Source organism: Belonocnema kinseyi, chromosome 5 (genome assembly GCF_010883055.1).
Source record: "Belonocnema kinseyi isolate 2016_QV_RU_SX_M_011 chromosome 5, B_treatae_v1, whole genome shotgun sequence".
NCBI classification, from domain to species: Eukaryota; Metazoa; Arthropoda; class Insecta; order Hymenoptera; family Cynipidae; genus Belonocnema; species Belonocnema kinseyi.
Genome location: NC_046661.1, coordinates 66,936,397 through 66,958,833, shown reverse-complemented (window position 1 = coordinate 66,958,833; position 22,437 = coordinate 66,936,397). Strand labels below are relative to the sequence as shown.

The window sequence follows — 22,437 nt, the reverse complement described above, 5'->3', positions numbered from 1 at the left end:
TCCTTTTAAAAGATGTTTAGAATTTTTAGAATTTTGGAAGGAATCAAGAAATATTTGATACATTTCCTAAATTCCTGAAATAAATTTATAACTGACAAATTTTTCTCAAAATTTTCAAATATAATTCCAAATTAGAAAGAAAGATTACCTTACAATCTTCTAAATTTTCCCAGAAATTTTGAGACAATTAGTTTTACTCTCTTCAAAACTTTCAAAATTCTTTTAAATTCTACTAAATAATTCTTGAATTTACCCAATTTTGTCCGTTTTTATTTTGCAATCTTACCAAATTGAAACATTTTGCTTTAAAATCTTCTAAACTATTTTTAGAAATGTTAGGAAATCGGTTGTTATGTTTAAAACCCTTTTTCAATTTTTCTTAAGGTTCATTTTTCAAAATAAAAAATTATTAAAAAAATTTGCACACGAATATAAGAAAAAATCTCTTTTTTTTAATCTTGTGAGACTTACTAAACCTTTTAATTTCTAAAAATTATTTGAATTTTTCCTGCATTTTTATTTATTCTGCAAAATTAAAAAAATTGCCTTAGAATTTTTCTGATTCTTCTTTGACTATTTTGGAAATCTTCTAAAATCTTTTTAAATAATCTTCAAATTAATTTTTCGAAATAAAAAATTATTTTAATTTTTCTTTTTCAACACATGGGTCATTTTCAAATCTCGAGCATTTTCAAATATTGAGCGCGGGAGATTTGAAAACCGAATTAAAATCATCTATCTTTATAGTCCTTTTTTGTATTACACAAATACACGACGGGTTGCATTGAATGATAAATTTATATCATTATATTCCTTTTACCAGCTACAGGGCAAGTCAACCCCTCCCCTCAAATTTAAATTTCCAGAAAAAGAATGTCAGTAATTTTGTTTTCGACATTTAAATATTAAAACTTGCCACCGGGAACTTAAAAATCCAATTAAATTAACATGTCTACGAAATAAAAACGTGCTAATAATTTTTAATTTTAAGTCACCTTTGCCCCTCCCACACACAGAACCCCAAATATAGCCCAAAAATAAAAAACTACATTTTTACGTATTACTGTTAAGTTTCAGTAATTTCTGCCATTTTTTAACATGGAAATAATTAAAAATGGATAATTTGCATATCCAACATGACATGGGAAACTATATTTAATTTGTTTAATAAATGTAAGTTATTTGAACAATTCTTTTTTTCCCGAAAAATGAAAAAAATCATATAAATGTGTACCTAAATGCATAATTTGTATGTCTTTGGGTTTAATTTTTATAACATACGGTCTAACTCTAGCATTGTAATATTTGACTAAACAAACATCGCAATGTGTCTTGATAATAGGCTTAGCATTATTTTGGGAAAATGTTCATATTCACTATAATTGTATTAATCTATTTAGTGATATAAGTTCTGATATCAATATATATATATATATTTTTTTTTAATTTGTAGACTGAAATTCGTGCTGAACTTTCTAACATGAGCTTTGAGGACTTGCATAAGTTGAAGGAAAAACTCGGCAGTAAGGTTTACAATGAGGCAATGTTTGGAACTCGAAAGAACAAAAATAGTATTTTTAAACGAGAGAACAAAAACAGACCGCGAGAAATTTCTGCAAAAAAACAAGTGCCTAGATTCAAGGAAGTTGTTCATGTGAAAAAATGTGTTGCAAGAGATCCTAGATTCGATAGTTTATGTGGAACTTTTAACGAAAAGGCTTTCAATCATTCGTATAGTTTCTTGCACGAAGTAAAAAAGAATGACTTGAAAGCTTTAAAGGAGGAGCTAAACAATTCCCAGGATCCTAAAACTATTAAAAAAATTAAATATCTTATTCAAAGATTAGAAAATCAGTTAAGAGAAGAGAAGAAGAAGAAACTGAAGTTAGAACAGCAACATGAAGAAAAACAAGAAATTATCCAAGCTATCAAAGAAGGAGGAAAACCAAATTTCAAAAAGAAGTGTTAGTATCTAAACTGTAATAGTACCTAATATAACAAGTGCTAAACATCAGGCAATGGTGAAAAGTGCTGCGCAGCAGTGCTGCGAACAGCTTGTTCCGGAATATCCAGAAATTTGGTGCACCTTGAAACACATGGGAAAATACCACAAATTCGTGAACAGATCCCGGAAATCTATGTTTATAAATTTAAATTTTTATATTATGCTTAACATTGTTATTATTTTGAAAAGTTGTAGAAGTTACTATTGTTATAGAGAAGTTGCAGGCTCCAGGAGCTAATATCATGGTTCCTTAAAGCAACTGGAACATGTACGTTGTCCACTCTTACTTCTTCTATCCTAGAAGTTGCGCAAGAGCGGGAAATTTAAGCAAAAGGCTTCGTACAGCCTGCTCAGCTCGAAAAGAAGACCTTAATATTTCGCCCGTTTTTCTTGCTCCTTTGCCGCGATGTTACTATCGGCTGGTGCTGACAATTCAATCGCATAAGTTATCTTCGTCGTCCGATTTTGAGGATAATATCAGGCTTTGTATCACTGATAAGTTGAGTCACGGAGAAAGAGAAATCCACGTAAATCTTGCACTGATTATTTTCCACAATGGACTCCAGTTCCCCCTAAGCGTACGGCAAGACGCGCATTAGTTGAACATTGTAGAGGTGCCGAAGATAGTAATATAACACTAATAGAGCCGCATTGTGTCTATGTATCCCTAGCATGCATACTTTGAGCATCAACTGCGAACATGTGCAAGTGTTTCTGGCTCTTGCTTGCACGTTCGGCAGTTGGTATCGTCTATATTTACATTCAATATGCGCGAATTTTGAGCAGCCAATGTATTAGTGATTATTGTCCATGTGCAGTGTCGTTTGAGTAAAATGGGAGACGAAACTCCTTTGCAGCACGGTATAGAAACGTCGCAGCGTGTACGATTTCATGCTGCGTAAGAGAATCTCTGCTATTTAAAACTGAACATTCTGCAGTCAAAACCGCTCTTCGATGAAGGCATTACCTGCTCAGAAAATCTCTATTATATAAATAACAAACTTTCACTCGGGTGCACCTACCTACGATGATATTGTAGGTACACAATTACGAGCATGGTGTAGTTTGGAGCTCGTACCTTACCGCTGTTATACTTAAACAGCGGCCGCGAGTGTTGGAGGTGGCAACAGTCACCTCTTAGAACTTTCTTAGAGCTACCAGCTGCCACACCGCCGGTTTTAAGTCGCTTGATTCCTAGTGGTCGAGAAAGTTTCTTACAATGCGACAAGTGTTTAATAAAACGGCCTTCTAAGTTGATGCCAATAGCCTAATGACTCCTAAATGTTGAAGATATTAAGTGCATCTTGCCTGCACGTGGCTTGTAGCCGAAATCACGATGGGATGTGTAGTTGCATGATGCACATTCCTCCATATAGTTTTTACATCATGCCTTAACTTTCTATGATTGTGGATCTTGGTTGTATAGGTTGACTGCAAATTTCGGTCAAGTGGACAAGCAATTTCGTTGATCTAGACTCCTCCACCTTCTTTTTCTCGCATCATGACGTCAGGTCGATTAGCCGGGATGTAATGATCTATTTGGATAGTAACATCTCAATATAATATGTAATCTTCGCTTTCTAAAACGAGCATTGGAATGTATCCTTAATCGCAATGACGGATCCTTCCGTTTCTGGATACAGAACACCCTTTGTCAGTCAAATATTGGATACATCAATATCCACTTCATGTTGATCTAACGTTTTGGGGTGCTTGCCGTGGATGGCTTTCTGTCTCCATTATATTTCTAATTCCTCTATGGTTTCTGCCCTGATATTCAAGGCCTCATCTGAGGGCAAATTCAAGGGTGCGTAGTCAAGATCCTCTTTACAGATGGTGCTGTAAAGATCAACATTTCGTTTGCTATTAAAATAGTCTTGCAACTGTATAACTTGTGACTTACACCTTTTTTGACATCTACAACGCCCCTACCCCCATATATGTCGTGGTAGATCTACCCTTTCAATCGCTGAATTAATGTGGTGTATTCGGTGCTTCGTCATTTCTACGCGGACGATTCTGTTCAACTTTTTAAGGTTGGTGTTAGACCATTTGATGAGTCCGATAGAGTACGTGAGGACAGGGATGGCATAGGTGTTGATTGCCCTGATTTTGTTTGACGAGGTAAGAAAACTCTTCATACCTGAGTCTCGTAGTGAATGCAGTAGTCGTTAGGCTTGTCTTAATTATCGTATGCTGGATACCCTTATATTCAAGATTACCCAGATATTTATATGACTCGTCCGCAGCCCGTGCCTCGATGTCCTTTTCGAACTCGTTCTCTAACTCTACGTTCCTTAATTCGCCTCTGATTAAAGGCACTGTTCTGCATTTATCTAGTCCGAACTCCATGTGGATATCATTTGAAAACTGCTTTGTGACATCGATCACTGGCTGCATTGATTATCATGTATTCTGAACCCATGAGACATGCTATTAAGTATTTTGCTAAATGGGTTCAACGCTAAACACAACCATAATACACTGAAAGAGTCTCCTTGAAATATACCCGCCGTAAACCCGCTGAATTATCTACAGCTGTGACGTTTGTCAGATGAATTTCAGGGATGTTTCTTGCCCTTGCTTTCTCCAGTTTGAACTAAGCAGTTATGCAATTTAATGCTAAGAGTATGCGACGAGCTTAACGTTGTCGATTTATTAGCAGCTAATCAGAAGCTGCCTAATCATTGGAATTTACTACTGAAAACATCATCAAGAAGAAGGAGTAAATTAAATAGTATTGAAACGATTCTATTCAAACGAATGTCGTTTTTGAAAATTAATGAAATGGAATTAAAGTGTACTCAAAAGAAGTGCAAATTTTTAATTGGCTTCCAAAAAATACTTTTATATACTTACATAATCAAAATCTTCATATAGACTGCATTTCTTCAATTAGTAGTAGTTTCTATTTCAACATTTTTTGACATGCTATGGAGCCTGTCATGGAAATTTATTCTTTTGTTTCAGAAGAAAAAAAAATCAGTAAAACAGATGCGACAACTTTAACGTTCAACGAGATTCAGTGGAATTGATTTGCTTGTTATTTTCACTACTCTAATAAAATAAAGTTTACTTCAACTTTGAGGTTAACTTTTTTACGGCACTAAACCGGGCGAAAATGACTTCAGTTTTTATCCTTTTCAAGGGTATTAAAATGTTTCATTTTTTCGCAGAAATAGTCATGTGGTTAAACGGAATTGGAATGCAACGTAATGTTTGCAGTAAAAATGAATTAACACATAAACGACAGAAGACGTTTTGATTAAAGTGGGATGAAAGAAATAATATTTCTGTATACAATGCAGCTAGATTGCAGTAGTTTTGACCACCCTTTCAGAAACATTGCGAAAGGAGTCTAAGTAAACACAGTTTCTTTCCGTTGCTTTAAAGTTTAATTTCTTTAAAACATAATCTTGTTTTGACAAAACTGTGCTGATTTCACCTTGGATTGTGCCAATATCTAAACTTAAGGCAGTATTCTACTTTGAAACGCTCAGAAAGAAGCTATTTTTATGAATTTTTTTTAAGATAATTAATAATGATATTTATGTAGGGTTGGTTAGACTTAATAAGCAAACTCTTACAATTCATAACAAAAAATTTTCATTTATTTTTTGCACTTTTTATACATAAAAACTTCAGTCAACGTTAAATCCTCAAAAAGGAGGTAGGTTCGCGCTGTTGTAAAAATCTCGAGAATGGGCGGTCCGAAATAAAAAAATTAAATAGTTTTATATTCAGTATGACTCCAGCAACCGGCTAACCTAGTATTTCTGATACATATGCAACAATAACAAAATGGCGACGAAAAAACAAAACAAAAAACCAAAAAAGTAGGATTATTTAACAGTTACTTTGCAAAAAAAAATATAGTTAAAATTAATTTTTTTAATTGCCTTAGTTCAGCCGGTTGCTGGAGTCATACCGCATCTAACACTGTTTAATTTTTTCGTTTCGGACAGCCCATTCTCGAGACGTTTACAACAGCGCGAACCTACCTACTTTTTGAGGAGTTTAATTTGACTGAGGTTGTCATGTATACAAAGTGCATAAAATAAATCGAATTTTAAAAAAATGTATTTCTAGAGTGTGTTTATTAAGCCTAACAAACCGTACATTGATATCATTATTAATAATCTCAGAAGAAATTAATAAAAATAACTTTTTTTTAGCGTTTCAAAGCAAAATACTGCCTTAAAACAAATAATTATTAGTATTTTTCAAAATTTCGTCTTGCCTTGCTTGAAATGCGCATGATGTTTAGACTTTTCATTTCGAGATATTTGATCTAAAACTTATCCTAAACTGGTCCTCTTAGTAAAATTATGCTGTTCTTCATAAAAGAATATAGTTTTTCAAAATTTTCTAGTATTTTTTATTTCTCATCTAAGTAATAAGGACGTTCGAAATTCAGACATATATATCACCAGAGAAACTCAGGAAAAACGTTAATTCCGATTCGGGAAATCGGGGAATTTGTCGGAAATTTGATAACGACATTTGGCTAGACAAAGACAACAACCGTAAAAAAGCTATCCGAAATTTAACAGTGAAATTATAATCAACTGCAAATCCTCTTCTTAAGTCTCAAGTGGTAAAGTTGATTGAGTTAAGTAAAGTCACATTTTCCAATTATGTGAATTTACGGTCGAATCTAGTAATGCGTAGTTACACGTTGTAAAATTACGTACTTCTGTAAAATTACGTCCTACGATGGAAAATCGTTGAATTCTCATGGAAAAATTTCCAATCGTTGGACGACGTAATTTTAAAGCAGTTCGTAACTTCACAAAATGTAATTATGCATTATTACTTCCAACCGTAAAACGTCATTCGAAAATCTGGTTCTTGCTATGAAGAATTTCGTGTATCATAAATATAGGTTTTACACCCCCTAACGCGCCCCCACGACTACCTGAAAATTACCCTTGAAACCAAAAATGTCAGTTCTTCATGAAATCGACCATTTGAACACTATTCTCGTATTTTTCCAACTTAAAATTATTAATATTGATCTAGTGGAATATTTCTTATAATTGGTTAATTATTTTCCAATTATTTAAACAAATGGAATTTGTTTAAATATGTTTTGTCCATGATTAATTTTTTTCCTTAAAAATTATTACTATTGGTCTAGTGGAATATTTATTATCATTATTTCATTAATTTTCAATTGTTCAAAAAAAAAGAATTTGCTTAAATAATTGAACCAATAATGATAAATATTCCACTAGACCCACATTCATAATTTTTATTTTAAAAAATTCGAAACGATAATATTTAAACAAATTTCATTTGTTTAAATCGCTGAAAATTAATGAAAATACATAAACATAAATAAAAAAATAACAAAAAATTAAATAAATATTCCACCAGACCAGTAGTAATAATTTTTTGACGAAAAAGAATTAAAAAAATTATTTGAACAAATTCCATTTGTTTAAACAATTATAAACCAATGAACCTATGTTGTTAAATATTCCACCAGACTAATAGTAATAATTTTAAGAGAAAAGAAACTGTTGAAAAAATTATTTAAAGAAATTCCATTTTTTTAATAATAAAAAATTAATTAACCAATAATAATGAATATTCCACTAGACCGATGTTAATAATTTTGAAGTGAAAAATACCAGAATACAGTGCTCGAAAGGTCGATTTCATTAAGAAATCTCTGTGATACATTTTGGCGTCGCACTGTCCTGAAAATAAACCCATATACATATTCCAAAAGTATCCAAACGATATTAATATGCGGGAAATTTTTCTAACGCGTGCGCAAGTACTCTTCACCACTGCCTGGGTTTCAGCCCTTCTTGCCGTCAAGGTAAACTAATATATTTTTTTCAGCTGAGAAGAGAATACTGCAGTTAGCATCTCAATTCGAGGAACTCAAGAACACTGGAAAAATTAAAAAACATATAAGACGAGTACGAAAAAAGAATTTAACTAAAGAGAGACAAAAATTAGAACTTTCGGCTACTGAATAAAATGAATTTTTTAAATCACTTGTTACTGTTTTTTTTCAAGCAATAAGGTACATGCATGTTACGAGCCCACTAATGCAGTCTAACATTCCTTCAGAATTATATTAATACTATTTTTAGGCCAGATAGCACGAACTTAAGGCCTGTGTTTAATTGCAAGCAATGAAGAGTACTGGAAAAATATACAAAAATGATAAAAGTCCACTCTTTTTTAGTTTTGTGTCCAAGCTTTAAAATGAGCCTTTTGGCAATTTATTTCGTCATGTCACCGGATCAGTGCTGCCGCAAAAATTTGACGTGACAAAATAATATGCCAAAGGGCTCATTTCAAAGCTTGCCCACAAAACTAAAAAAAGGCATAAGCGCCTTCACAAAAAGGCAAGATGGCGGCCATAAACTCACCCACAAATAAATATATATATATAGCCATCGTGGGTGTCGACTTCGAGGCATCAGTGAGGCCTATTAGAATCAGTCGCCTGATACTTTCCAGTCGAGACATCACAGTTGACTATTCGACCCTGCTCCACAAAATTGGCCCCGCGTAGGTTAGCCTGACTCGCAGGATCGCTGTTAAGATCCACATAAGTGTCTCCGGTTTCAAGCCCCAACTTTTCCCTATGGCTGTCCTACAGAGCTATAGGGTCGTTACTAGCTTTTTGCGCTTATTTTCAGATAATCCAGTCTTCTTGCACTATCGTCCGGGTAGCTTAAACCGTGTTATCCCTTACTCGTGAGTGCAATTATGGCTACCCTGATCATCTATCTAGAGGTTCAACTGAAGGCTCCTTTGATATCCACAAGGGTTGAAATCGCGAAGCCTTTCTGTTTCAGTAGTTCTTTTATTAAGTTTACTGCTCCGATTAGGGCCATCTACGTCGAGTGACCGGCTCTACAGGCGTGTTGCTCCTTGTGATTTTAGTAGGAAAGATGTAGGGTTGACGGCAATCCTTGACATCTGGACCAGGATACTTGTAAGGACTGAAAGACTTCAGGGTCCACTTAACCTTAGAGGGGTAACAATATCGTGGGCTACCCGCCGTTTCGGGCCAAGTTGAGCCCTCTGTCCAGAGAACCGTCGCATGGGGAGAACTGGTGGGAGAGTGTCGTATGTACCCGGCGTGTTCGCACTCTCTAACCAATTTATCCCAATCGACGCTTCTCAACAAGAAGGGAAACGAGCCTGATGTCGGTGCGCAACTTAAAACTGTGCTCGCCCGCTCTCAGTTGATTACTTAATTTTAAATTACTGTAATTTTAAAGAACACTATGTTCTAAATAACTATTCGGTTATAACATGTTTAATAATTACACAGGCCCACAAAAAAAGTAGTCTGCACGAGACAAGTGACTAGGCTACCCTTATGGATTTTGAGCCGCTAAATCCAAATGTGGCCTCACAATTTCCCTTGCACGTCTTAGTTTTCCCCTAGATGCAAAAAGTAGGAAAAAGTTTAAGGATTTTCAGGTCACACAGACCATACCAAAAATTTATCTGCGCCAGACAAGTGACTATGGATTTTGAGTCACTGAATCCAAATCTGGCATCAGAATTTTTCTTACACGTCTCAATTTTCCTCTAGATGCAGAAAATTAGGAAAACCCGAAAAATAATTTGCACGTTATTTTGATAATACCAGTATATGCGAAAATAGACACATTGATGTAATATTCTTAAGTGCAACGAATTGTAGAGACATAATTTGTACGCAGACATTCTTTAGGGTGCCTTCTATTTTCCCTAGCTTAGGTAATTCTAGAGAAATTGAAGGTCTTTATCAGATTATATATATTTATACGGGAAAATAACAGAAACCTAATATCCTTTACAGTTTTGCGTGCGAAATCATTAACTTGTCCCGTGCAGACAACTTTTTTTGTGGGCCTTTGTGCAAAGGATGTGGCATTTTTGTTATTTTTCCCGTAAAAATCTATACAGTATGAGAAAGCCCTTAAAATTACCCAAGATAGGGGGAACAGAATGCACAATAGAGAATATCTGTGTACACATTAAGTCTATAAGTCGCTGCACTTAACAATATAACAACCATGTGTCTATTTTAACGTACACTGGTATTATCAAAATAATGTCCAGTATAGCCTTAGGTTTTGGCCTATTTTCTGCATCGAGGGAAAAACTAAGTGTATAGGGGAAATTCCGAGGCCGGATTTGGATTCAGCGGCTCAAAATCCATAAGGGTAGCCTAGTCGCTTGTTTCGTGCAGGCAAATTTTTTATAGCCTGCGTGACCATAAAATCCTTAAAGCTTTTCCCGACTTTTGCATCTACGGAGAAAATGTTAAAGCCCAAAAAATGTCGTGGTCAAATTTAGATAGAGAGCGCAAAACTGCAGAGGAAATAACATTTTTGTTATTTTTTGTCACATAAGTCAGTATAACATGAGAGAGTCCATCAATTTCCCTAGCTTTATCCCAGCTAGGGAAAACAGAAAGCACATTGGGGATTTTTTGTGTATGAATTTGGTCTTTACGAGTCCCAGCACATAAGAATATGACACATGTATGTTTATTTTTCCGTATAATGGTATTATCAAAATAATGTCCAGAATATCCCTAGGGTTTCCCTATTTTCTGTATCTAGGGGAAAATTGAGACGCGTAGGAGAAATGCTGAGATCAGATTCGGATTCAGCGGCTCAAAAATCCAGAAGAGTCGCCTAGCCACTTTTCTCGCGCAGAAAGTTTTTTTTGTATGGTCTGTGTCAGCGATTCCCAAACTACTACCCGGCGGTAGGGGGGTGCTACCCCGGGCCGGGTAGCTCGGTAGGTTCCAAGGTAGGCTCCCCGCGGTGAGCATGCAACTACTTTTGTTGACCTAGCATGAATGCCTTTCATTGTTGTGAGATTGATACGTGTTACAATAACTGAAGTTACAAAGGTATGACACAATTAAATGCTCGAATTTTCTTACAATCGGAAGGTCGAGTGTGGCGAGCCAACACATGCCCGCATTACAGGCAGTCAAGTGCCCCCTCTCCTTGGGTTTAAGTATTATGAAAACAATTTGAGGGTGGCGGTCCTACCGCTTCCCAGAAAGAGCGAAAAAATTTGGGAATCGCTGGCCTATGTGACTAGAAATCCCTAGGCTTTTCTATACTTTTCGCATCTAGGGGAAAACTGAGACGTGTAGGAGAAATTCTGAGGCCAGATTTGGATTCAGCGGTTCAAAATAAATAAGGGTAGCCAAGTCACTTTTCTCACGCAGGCAACTTTTTTCTGTGAGCCGCTGTTATTTGAGGTTAAGGTTAACCATGAACCAACAGCAAACGAGATGGTAAAAACAAAGTAAACTACGTTCCCCAGGGCACCTGTTGAACATCTTGGAGAATACGCTGGAGATCTAACCAGCGAAACCAGTCCAGAACTTCGTTTAATCACTCTGCTTCTGCTAACCTCTCTCTTTTTTTGGCGTTTCAGCATTACACAGCGATCACTTACATTAACATATACATTTAACATACAATTGAAATTGTCTATTTTTTTCTAGTGTAATTTTAAAATTCTCTTTCTTTCTTGAATTTTTTTCTCAGAATCGGTCTTTTGTTATTCTATGGTCTTGTTTGACTTTGCATTTGTCTTATTTTCAAAGAGCGCTAAAGCAGCATTAAAGAATGCAAAATAAGACATATAAAAATGGGCCCTTTATATATGCACGGGTAGATAGGTTGGTTCTGCAAATGCCGCGTTTTCTCGACTAAAATCTTCGTGAATGATATATGCATTAAGATCTCTGCTAGATATCTTGTTGCGGGCACTTCTACCTTTTTCCCGCAAGCTGATGGGAATTAGGGATGGGGGGCTTGTTTTGGTTACAGGGGTCTGAAGGCAGCCAAACCAAAGGCCTGCATACTGGCAAAGGGAGTCAACGTTGTCCCGCTGCTAAAACTATGTACAAAAGACCTGATCATGGAAGTCACCGATTTGAGAGATGTTATGGAGTTAATCATGGGATCGGCTTAATATGACAGTAATGTCAACCCACCAGAGGAGGTACGTACACTGGTGGAACACTGTGAGGTAAGAGGTCTCTCTCAAAATGGGGAATATCTCGACGTTTTATAACTCAGTCCGGGAGGAAGTCATCGACATCACTCTTTACGGGTAGTTTTAGAGACAATGTCAAGAAATGGAGAATCTCAGGCGAACCTACTCTCTCAGATCACTTACAGATAGAGTTTTATTTGAAATCCATCGTGACTGTGGGCCCTAAGTAGGACAAGAATCCAAGAAAAACGGACTGGGATCAGTGTTGCACGGAACTGAGGAGCGCAGTCTCGGAAGTCCTCAGGTCAATTAGAGACGTGGGGCCGTGGAGCTTGCAGTCAACATTTTCAACATTGCCAGTATTGGCAAAACGAATGAACTATGGACCACCTTTACGATGATTATGAAAGAATACAGGGATGTAATACGTAAGGTGAAGCAATAAAGTTGTACCAACTTTTGCACATACTTCGAGAAAGGAGCAGAGGCTACTAGACTGGACAAGCTGCTCTATACAAACCCAGACGCTGTTTTTGGCTGTCTAAAATTGCCTGGCGGAGGATAGTCAGCGTCGGACGAGGTGAACCTGACTCACTTGATCAAGGCACATTTCCCGGACTGTATGAGGTCTGGCGAAAGAAAGACGATACCTTTGAAACAACTAAAGCCGCCTGTGGCTCAACTTGGCCTGCAACGTCGGCTAGCCCACGATATTGTTACCCCTATAGGGTCAGATGAACCCTGAAGTCTTTCAGTCGTTACAAGTATCCTGGTCCAGATGGCAGGATCGATTATACTTAATCAAGGATTGCCGTCAGCCCTACATCTTTCCTACTAAAATCACAAGGAGCAACACGCCTGTAGAGCAGGTGACTCGGCGTCGACGGCCCTAATCAGAGTAGTAAACCTAATAAAAGGACTACTGAAACAGAAAGGCTTTGCGATTTGAACCCTTGTGGATATCGAAGGAGCCTTCAGTTACACCTCTACATAGGTGATCGGGGTGGCTATGATTGCACTCACGAGTAAGGGCTACCACCATTTAAGTTACACGGACGATATGCTGGTCATCGTGCGTGGTGAGTATTTTGATGCAATCTTCAGGATAATGCAGCAAGCACTAGGGATAGTGGATTCCTGGTGCAAGAAACTGGATTATCGGTAAATCTGAGTAACGTAAACGGCGGATGGAAATCCAGGGCAATGCGTATCCCAACTGACATCATGAGCAGGCCGACCCTGAGCCTGCTGAGTGACAAAACGCCCACTCGCTATCTCTCCCACAAAAATGACCGTTTTAGCCTATTCGCAAAGAAGAAATAAGTTAACGGCGAAGAAAACCTAACTACTGATGGGGTTAATTGATTTACAGATGGCTCCATAAATAATAAAACGCAGGAGCCGGTGTGTATCGTAGAAGGAGTGAAGTTTGCTTCACAATCAAAATTGGGCCATATGGCACAGTACTACAAATTAAGGAAACTCATGGGCATTAACTGCTTCAGAGAGTCACATATGTCCGCTAATAGCGTGGCTGTGGTCCTCGCCGCATGAAGAGGGTTTTGGGGTCACGCTTGGACTCACAAGGGAACGCAACGGGATCACTTAAGCATCCGGGGTACTTGTGGTCTCAACATAGAAAATAATTATAAACTAAGAATGTCTTTGCGATGAATTATTTCTATGGTGCTTTGCAAATTCACAAAAACTATTAATCATTTAAACATTGCTCTCAAACGTCCTTGGGACATTCCTAGGACGTCCTATGTCAGGCCAAGCAACGTCTCTAAGAAGTCCAATTTCCTAAAGATGATCAAAAGACGTCTTAAAGACATGAACTTTCTCGGGACATCTTTTTTACTGACATTAGAAGTTTTAAGATTATCCCTAGGATGACTAAAAGACATGTTATAAAAGATGTCTTAGCGATGTCGCAAAGACGTCCCTAGGACAACCTTAATTTTTTTGCCCACTGGTAGGCTTTTACTACCTGACCTAAGAATTGTTTTGCCCTGACTTTTTGATATGATGATTCGCAAATGCCTAACAGTTATCATGTAAACTATTTTTATAACGAAATTCAGGAATTTGGCTATTTTTCAACGAAAAGGTTTAATTTTTTTAACCCTCCGTTTGGTACGCGTTACGATAATCTTCGGTTTAGCACATGTGGTCTGGCCAGACCCCTGTATATTTCCATGCAAATGTACGGAAATACTGCGTTTGTGGAAGTGTATTGAAATGTATTTATATAGAATGCGGGTATGTATTTTTGGTTTTTTCTTATTTCTATCGGCTGTCGCATATATTTTATTACCTACTGAGGTAAAAAAAAAACAATTTAAGGTAGAACAACAAATTTCACAGGTAAAGAATAAAAATTCCATTTACTTTTACGTTTTATTTCGATCTCTTTTATTTTTATAAATGGAATTTATATGCATGAGGAAAAAGTGAGGAAAGGGAGAAGCAGTAGATATAAAAAAAGGAGTAATTAGATTGGAAGAGTAGAGAAAGGTAGTAAGTAGAGAAACGAGAAGTAAAGAAAGTGAGGGAGTAGAAAGTAGAAGTGGAACCTCTTTATATCAAAATGAATCATCGTGAAAACATTAAATCTATTATTATCAATCATGTTCACCGAGTTCACGGCAGCATCCTTTTATCACTTTCCACAGTTTTCCCATGTCAAAAATAAGTAAGACATGTCAATAAACAATTATAAGAATAAAGAACACAACTTGCATTTTTAATCTAATTTAAAATTCCCACCGAGAGGATTACAATTTTATCGACATTACACATGCTCATTGACCAGTGGTAAGTTTTGATGAAAAATTTTAATGAAAGAATTCAGAATTTGGCTATTTTTCGGCGAATAGACTGAATTTGTTTACGGAAGTAATTAATAATGTGTTTCCGATTATTTGTTTCTATAATACTTTGCAAGAATGATTAATTATTTAAACAATTTTCATTTTAAAATCTACAGTTAGGCTATTTCTTAAATAATAGGCTCAATTTACACACATAATTAAGAATGTCTTTGAATTGACTGTGATACGATGCTTCGCAAACTCCCAAGATTTTCCAGTGTCTGGCTAGTTTTTAACAAATACGTTCAATTTTTCGTTCATAACACACTGTGACATGGCTTCGAATCTGTCATTCTAACTGATGACCTCAGAGGGATCGCTTAGTCAGCACTAGTCTGACCGTATTCTCTATCTGCTGCCTGCTAGGAGGGCTGCCGAATCGCTGAGTGGGTGAGGATCACTTTTCCAGATACAAAGTAGGACGTGGTTTACTGTGCAATAGGCTCACCTGGCACCTAAGAGGCATATTCTCAGAACGTTCCTGGCAAACTCAGAAATCATAAAACAATCGGCGAAGATGGCCGGATTCGGAGTACTGCCTTGAGGATAAATATGTATAGCAGTGGCTATTATCAAGGAAGGGTTAAGGATTTAAGGAAGCTGATACCAGGCGGAGTCAGTAAAAATACCGTTGTAAAATATACCTATGTAGCCAAACGTAGAGTCTCTTTTCAGTTAATTTTTATTCTACGCTATGGAGTCATGAAAATTGATAAAACTTTGACCACCATTTGATCGTGACGAGAGGGTTACATTTCGGTATGCTCGAAAAACGATCGAATTAGGGTCAATTTTTTCTCGATTCTTTCGTTCGAAAGAATCGCTCACGTGTCGAATGATTGTAGAATGTCGATTGTCTGGTAGTAAAAATGTTTTTCATACGAATGATATTCAGCTTTTCCGTTTCTTATTTTAACACCGGATAATGAAGGTGTATAATGATTTCGTCCTTACTGTCGCATTTAATTATTTTAAATGAAATAGTAATCACAATTTTTCGTTAAGTGATTTTACGTGACGTTATTTTCTTTCAAAAAACGATATAATTAAATTCATTGCAAGGCCTAACCATAATTCACAACATCAAATCTAGCGCGGGTCGACTCGTGCAAGATGGCCGCGTAGCTGGTACGCGTAATTAGGACGGGAATTAGGATGGGAAACTGAGATGAAATGTATTACCCCTAGAATAAAATCCCAGTTGAAAGGGCTCGGAGAACCCTCTTTTCTGGTATAACTTGACAGGCCTTGAAATAAAAAGTATTTTGTTCAAAGTATTCGAACTAAGCAATTTCCGATAATTGTTCACAAATAAATATTTTCGACATTAATGATACTAAATAATTAAAAACATATTAATAATAATAAAAGTGATCAAAAAATAAATGCAAAGCGTTCAAAATTTAAGAGTTTTTGATCAAACTGAGAATCTGTAAATGATATTATTTCAGAATAACATGTAGAAAATAGAAAAAAGAAAGAACTTTAAAAATTTATCACTTAAAATTCAATGAAATCTAAATTGCATTAGAGCTTTTAAATAAAAATAATTTTCAATTTGATACTACTTTAAACAACATTAAATGTTTCAAATTCAAAGCTGCTTACAGTGTAGAATTTAAAATGTGTATTACATTTAAAAAAAATTGAAATTGAGTCCACATCTTTCTTCAAAAAAATTTTTTTAAATAAAAAGTGATTATTAATTTTTAATAGAAAAGTTTGGAAAAACGCTATCGCAACTGAAGGGGGAAAATCCTTTGCATTACAATAACTCTCACTTTCAATTCGCTTGCGTGTGGCAATATTTGATCGAAAATTCAAAAAACGTGGGCTTTGGACAGCTGTGCAAGAAATTACATATTAAGTGAAATATAGTTCCACGATTAATGGCTTTTGTGACCTCAAAAATATTCCAACGAACTAACCAATTTTCGATCCAGAAACGTCCGTAGTGTGGAGTCCACAAGACGATAATGAGTAAGATTTATTGGTGCTCCTGCCGTTGCTAAGACTTCTCGTAGATCGTTGTCCGGATACGCTAAAAGTACCCTCCGTTAAATGTCTTATAGAAACCTATAGAAATGGACAAAAGAATATATAGAACCATATAGAGCCATATAGAAATTTTATACATCATATATGGCTCTATATGGTTCTATACACACTTTTGTCCAATTGTATAAGTTTCTATAAGGCATTTAATAGAGAGTAGCTTTCAGATTTCAGTAGGACTGATAAATGTCCTGGACACTCGCGAGAGACATTCTGATAAGAAAAAACCGGTCGTAACTGGGCGAAATTGGGTAAACTGAAGTACCAACTAATTCGGCTCCGTTTCTGAGAAGGTCGAGAGAGGAAACCTCCGATTATTCGTGAATAATCCGTCTGTCCCTGCGCGGGACGTTGTATGTACCTCCCACTTAAAAATTTTGGACTTTTACTGTAATGCCTTCAGAATCCGATAGATACCCTTTTATTTTTGTGTCGTTTATAAGTTTGCCTGCTAATAGTGTATACTCATCTAAGAACTTTTTCCTCGTCTTCCTGGAAAAGCATTGCACCCAGTCCTATCGAACTGGCATCAGTTTGCAGTTCGGTACCCGTTGATTTCGGATTATAATAAGCTAAAATTGGGGACGACACTATTATTGATTCAATTACCTGGAATGCATTATTTTGTTGACCGTGTCATACACATTTATCATCCTTTTTAAACAAGGCAATTATTGGAACACAAAGACTTATCACCTAGACTCATTCCTCCGTGCCCAATCTTGTATCCAAGATAATCAATACTTTCAAAAAAATGGACATTTCTTAACATTCAAGGTTAAACCCGCATTTTCTAAAAAGGCTCAAAAATTTAGTTGAGCTTTTGTATAAGCTCTTGCCAAGATCATGCGTGTACTAAGATATCATCGAAGTAATACAAACCCAAACTGTTAACATATGGAGTAAAAATTATTTTCATTAATTTCACGAAATAAAAGGTGGCTTCATCAGCCCAAAGATAGCCCTTTCGATTTGTTCAGTTTCATCTTGAGTGATGAAAGCTGTTTTTTCCTTTGCTTGCTCGGTCGAGGGAATCTGTAAATATCCCTGAGCCAGATCCAGAACTGCGAATATAGTGGCTCCTTGTAAACCTGCCAAACTATCGTCAAGATTAGAAAGTGGGAAGTTCTTGCGTGCTGTGTTTTTGTTTATCTTTCGATAATCAACTACAAGCCTGTTACTACTACAAGATTTTTCTACTAGAAGGCAAGGACTAGCATAATGCGACTCAGTCTCAATTACTAGTTTTGCCTCTTTCCATTCTCTAACTTTATTTTTAATCGTTTCTCTTTTAGCGCCATTCTTAGGGTCGGTTTACTGTAACACGGTTCGGTATCGGGTTTCATTTGTATATCTATCTGAATAAGATCAGTGCACCCGAGCTCGGAGGAACTAACGCGACACAATTTCGGAATCGATTTAATAAATTAAAAATTTCCTTTCGTCAATCTTTATTTAACGTTTGTGCGTCTTCTGCCAAATCATCTACAGTCACGCGTTTTCGGGAAATTTGTATCACAGGCACGTTTTCCTTAATTGCTATCACCTTGTTTAAAATTATTACCTTTGGTACGACCACTATCGATTCACTATAATTTTGAAACGGGAGATATACTTCACGCCCATCTAGTTTAATTTGAACAAATCTAATAGAAGCTCGTGATAATGTAGCCTTTTTTGATACTTGAGGAAATTTTTGTACTGAGTTTTTCGGTTCTGCGAGAATGCCTCAAACGGGAAATCTTTTCGTTTTCTGTAAAATTTCGACCTACAATAACATTCTAACACTGAGCATCGTCCTTGACAACTCGAAAACGTATGACCCGTCTATAATTAAATGTTCACGTATCATTCCGACTGAAGTTACTACGCCCCCTCCAAAACCTTCAATCTCGTTAGGCATTTTAATGATATTAAAACCGTGTTTGATAACCACTGATTCTTTAACTAGACATTCCGAACTTCCCGGATCTATGAACAAATCAATTTCGACATTTCCAAATTTGATTTACTCTTCGAACTTTCGGTTCGTATTTTAAAAAAAGAAAAATCGCGCGCTATATGGCCTGCTTTTTTACAACGAAAATATTCTCGTGAGTCGCTCGCTCTTACGTCGCTCCGTGCTTTGTTTCCATTTTGATTAAGCTACGTTACCTCTGTTCTAGACGTTGCGGCTGCCGTCGTACTTCGCTGATCCTTCACTTTGTGCTTATCTCCGACGCTCTTTCATTGATCTCGTCTATTCGCTGATACATCTGATGTCGCCTGGCGTTTTCGATTGGCTCTAGCTCCAAAATACTCTTCAACAGATCGTCTTAATCTAAATGTGCGTGATTCATTTTCGCCACACTTAGCTCCCATGGACCAAAATCCGATAGCAATTTTCTTCTTCGTCTCGTTCAATCCAAATTTAAATTTGGTCAATAACCAAAACAATTACAAATAGTGAGTCGACGACCCGGGTGCGTCGCATCGCGCACCAGGTCATTTAGAAGGTCATCTGCGAGATTTTTTTTTAATTTAAATTTTATCCATAACCAAAACAACTACAAATGGTGAGATGACAACCCGGGTACGAAGGATCGTGCACTAGGTAGTTTTACACGTACTCTACAAGAACTTTTTCAAAATTCAAATTTTTCCAATGCCCAAAATAACTACCAGTGGTGAGGTGATGACCCGGGTGCGCCGGATCCTGCACCGGATTATTTAAAACGTCATCTGGGAGAAATTTTTAAAAATTTAGATTAAATCATAACCAAAGTAATTACAAATGGTGAGTCGATGGCCCGCGAGTAGATGTATAGGGGGGTTTCTAACTCAAGATCCCTACCTTACCGGCATCGAGAAGCTTCGATCTGTAGTGGTTCGTGTCCGTGCTAAATTTTATGGAAAAAAGGGTTCGTGTCCGTGCTAAGCTTCAAGAACGTTCTCGAAGAATCCTGATGAAGTCACGATTACGCAGTAGTCTGTAGCCAAATTCATGTCAACAGAATCAAGGTTATTGTGAGAAAAACAAGGATGATTTATTGCTTCCTTCGAGATAGGACGTTTGTTAAATGCGCAAAACATGCAGGTGCATAGGTGAAATTTTATATGGAGAGCTACGTATGGGCTCCTGTTTTGACTATTTATCTGATTTATTGCTTCCTGATAGATGACACTTCAGCTAAAAATTCCTGCCTTTATTTGTTTAATGCGCAAAAGATGCAGGTGGACAGATGAAATTTGATATGAGGGTTTCGCATGGCATCCTGTTTTGATTTAAAAATTCCTGCCTTATTTGTTTAATGCGTATAAGCTTATAGAAGATTCTGGGAAGATTTGATGACCTCATAGAATAATATTGCGCAATTGTGTGAAGGTAGAATTTGCGTAAAAGATTCACGTGTATATGTAAAATTTATATGGAGAGCACGCATGGCATCCTGTTTTGACTATTAATTTGATTTATTGCATCCTGATAGATGATGCTTTTAGCTAAAAATTCCTGCCTTTATTTGTTTAATGCGCAAAAGAGGTAGGTGGACAGATGAACTTTGATATGAGCGTTATGCATGGCATCTTGTTTAATTATTAATTTAATTTGAAAATTCCTGATAGATGATGCTTTGACTACAAGTTTTTGCCTGTGAAAAACATTCTTCTGCAGTCTAGAATCTTCGAGAAAAATTAGAATGAAATAAGATATATATAAAGTTAATCGAAGGTAAGGAAGTAATATAAAAGCATTTCTTATGGTAGGTTATATACTCAGGGATGCTTGTCGCTTTATTCTGATATCAAGTAGCGAGCAAGGACCAGAGATAACAGCCACACGCGTTTAAACTCGCAGAAGCATTCATACATTAGCAGTCTCAGGCTGCACACATTTCATTATTCTATGCTATCGCTCTGTAGAGAGATAACTTCATTTTACAGCTCGCAATCGTTCGCTTTCGTATTCATTCTTTTACCATATGCTTGGTCCGTCAATCTCTGAACGAGGTATATGTAACAAGATACTGAAAACAATTTCGAGACTCGAGAGAGAGAGATTATAGACAACATGAATTTAATTCGAGACCTTTCATGAACGTTTAATAAATACCAAGAGAGTACACTGCCCGACGCTTATTGCTCCTTATGTCATGCAACGATATTCGAACTGAGGTTGCATGCTTTTTCATCCACAGATATATAATCTCGCTTTTCAGTTCTCATTTAGAAAGGTCAGTTTTTTAACTATCACACGCTAAAGATTTAAAATAAAATTTTTAAAATGCAGAAAATTATTATAATAAAATATTTGAAATGTTTTCAATCATCCACTAAGACTACTCTTCGACTATAGAGAATCGAGGATGATTTAATTCAGCGTTAAAATTTTTTTTCTATTATGCTTAATTTTCTAGAATGAATGATATCATCCAATTTTTTTCATAAACAACTTCAAGGTTAGTTTTAATGGCGCATTACATTTTGCGATGTTAAAAAATTATATCTGCACGTGTGGATTATAATGTAAAAGGTTCTAAAACAATTCGACAAAGAGGGAGATATGTTACTAGATAAGGATAGCAAATGTGCATCTATAAAAGGGCGCTTTGGATACATTTCCCTCAGTTGTCATCAAACATTTGTTGAATACACACAAGCCTAAATAAAGTGAAGCGAAGTGAAAATTAATATAGAGACTTTGAACTGTTTTCGTGTTTTATGCAATTTATTATAAATCTTTTGCGAAAATTCTTTTAAAAAATTATTACGAACGTCAACATATTCCACCTGTACAGTAAAGATAGGAAACCTGGTGTCTCTTAAAAATCGGTTAGTGTACCTTCTATGGTTTTTCAAATTTAAACTATATTAAAAATTTTTAACTATTCAAATTTAAAATCAAATTAAATTACATTTTTTTTTTAAATTTAAACTCCGTGCAATTCATTGAAAATATTATTTGTGAAATTGTTGGAGTATAAATGTCACTTCATAGCGAAGAATTTGTTTCCAGTTTTCTGCTAGCCATCAAGTGCTCATTCAAAATGGACTCACTAGACTGCAGAAAGCTTATTCAAATTTATGAAGATGCCTATGAAGTGCTGTATGAAAATGCAAGAACTTCCGAAATCTCCTACTGGACACATCAGTGCACGCAGAATATTCGGAGGTTGAACAAAATTCTAAGGCAGGGAAAGGAGCATCTCTCTTATGGGTGAAAAAATAAATTACAGTCAACAATTGGTCTACTAACATCCAAAAACCGCACATTCAAAGAACTTCAGAAGAGTGAAACTGGCGTGAATGAGGGTTTGGATAGGAAAGGAGATAGAATCAGATGGCAGGATCTGGAGTCTGCTTTCAAAAGTCGAGTGAGAACAGGTTTGGTTATAAATTTAACGCATAAAAATTCAGATGATTTTTTCATGAATACAAAAACAATGATTACACATAGACCAAAAAAATACGTTGAAAACCTTTGTGGGGGGCTTAAAAACGAATGTCATTCTTGCAGCAAAATTTAGTGCTATA

The 22,437-nt window shown here is 36.2% G+C and overlaps 1 protein-coding gene across 2 annotated transcripts in view; it reads left to right on the top strand.

The window, feature by feature from the left end:
- The window catches only part of LOC117173236 (ribosomal RNA processing protein 36 homolog), a 32,501-nt gene extending 24,485 nt beyond the window's left edge, over positions 1 to 8,016 (top strand). For both annotated transcript variants that reach the window (XM_033361699.1, XM_033361698.1), the window contains 2 exons: positions 1,454 to 1,964; positions 7,859 to 8,016. In XM_033361699.1, the coding sequence (XP_033217590.1) occupies positions 1,454 to 1,964; positions 7,859 to 7,998 (651 nt within the window). In that variant the 3' untranslated portion in view covers positions 7,999 to 8,016. The remainder of the gene's footprint in view (positions 1 to 1,453; positions 1,965 to 7,858) is intronic.
- Positions 8,017 to 22,437: the final 14,421 nt, after the last annotated feature.